A 1206-nucleotide genomic window follows, 5' to 3' on the forward strand; every position below is an offset into this window, starting at 1 on the left:
GTGTATAATTTCTGGACACTCTTCGTAAAATTTCTGGCTACGTCACTGCTATCAGGTGAATGTTTAAACAAATTCAATAGCTATTACTTCAAATTCTAAAACACGAAAACAATAAATTCACAAACTTTAAATTTTATCTTCGCCGTTGGACGGTTACATATAGTTCAAAATTCTTAAATATTTTTACGTGGCCAGTCATTATATAAAGGTTAAACTTTTTTTCTTCATTTACAAAATTACTCAATGGTTGGACCACTTGGACCTACCATATTGATGTGCTAGTGAAAGAAATTACTACACTACATGACAATATGTCTTTTTTGTGTACCTATAATTATAAGAAACTTCAAAAGAATCACTCTCACTAGTAATGAAAACACTAATCTTCTAAAGTTGTCAAAAACCTATAAACCTTGTTGGATTTTTTGGGAATCTTTTTTTATTAGTCAAAAAATTGTTTTGTACAATTGTAGTGTATATATTCATTACTCTTCACTTGGTCTTCATGATATTTTGATTTAATTTGTTGTCCTTCTTCTACTCCCAAGTCCCCCCAAGCCAGCCCCTACTTCACCCTTCTAAGTCACTAGTAGGTGGCTCCACCATGACTTATACTGTGATTTCATTTGATATTTCTGAAATAGACATAAATTTCATTGATTGATCCATAAATTTCATTGATTGATCAATCTCTCTTGTGACATATTTAAATTGAAGTTCCATTGTTATGTTGAAAAGTGTAAGTTGTTTTTTTTGTATATTTTCACTTTTCTGTAAAAGAAAAGTCAAAGTATTACCATAAATATTTGAAGTCAGGTCCGAAAAAAGAATGGAATCAGGAAAGATGGAAGAATATGAAGTTGTAGAACAGATTGGTAGAGGAGCTTTTGGAGCTGCATTTCTTGTTCATCACAAGTTTGAGAAAAAAAAGTACAATAATCTTCATTTTTTTCTTCTCCTTTTTTTCTTTTTTTTGTGTGTGGTAATAATTTCTTCTTTCAATATTAAAAGTTAAAACTGTACTTCCTTCGTCTCAATTTAAATGTCTTGGTCTCACTATGTATGAAGTTTAAGCGATGAAAGTTAAGGGAAAATATTGAATATTGTAGGTTTTAATTGAAAATATATATAATCCTTCAAATTTTTGATCTTAAACTTTCTTATAATGTTAGAATTGATATATATATATATATATATATATATATA

At 28.8% G+C, this 1206-nt stretch overlaps 1 protein-coding gene across 1 annotated transcript in view; it reads left to right on the forward strand.

Moving 5' to 3' along the window:
• The first annotated feature begins 363 nt into the window (after positions 1-363).
• The window catches only part of LOC107003403 (serine/threonine-protein kinase Nek6-like), a 7656-nt gene continuing 6813 nt past the window's right edge, over positions 364-1206 (forward strand). Inside the window, exon 1 of the mRNA XM_015201728.2 lies at positions 364-930. Within this exon, the coding sequence (XP_015057214.1) occupies positions 830-930 (101 nt within the window). The 5' untranslated portion in view covers positions 364-829. The remainder of the gene's footprint in view (positions 931-1206) is intronic.

The sequence above is a fragment of the Solanum pennellii genome, chromosome 11 (assembly GCF_001406875.1).
Source record: "Solanum pennellii chromosome 11, SPENNV200".
NCBI classification, from domain to species: Eukaryota; Viridiplantae; Streptophyta; class Magnoliopsida; order Solanales; family Solanaceae; genus Solanum; species Solanum pennellii.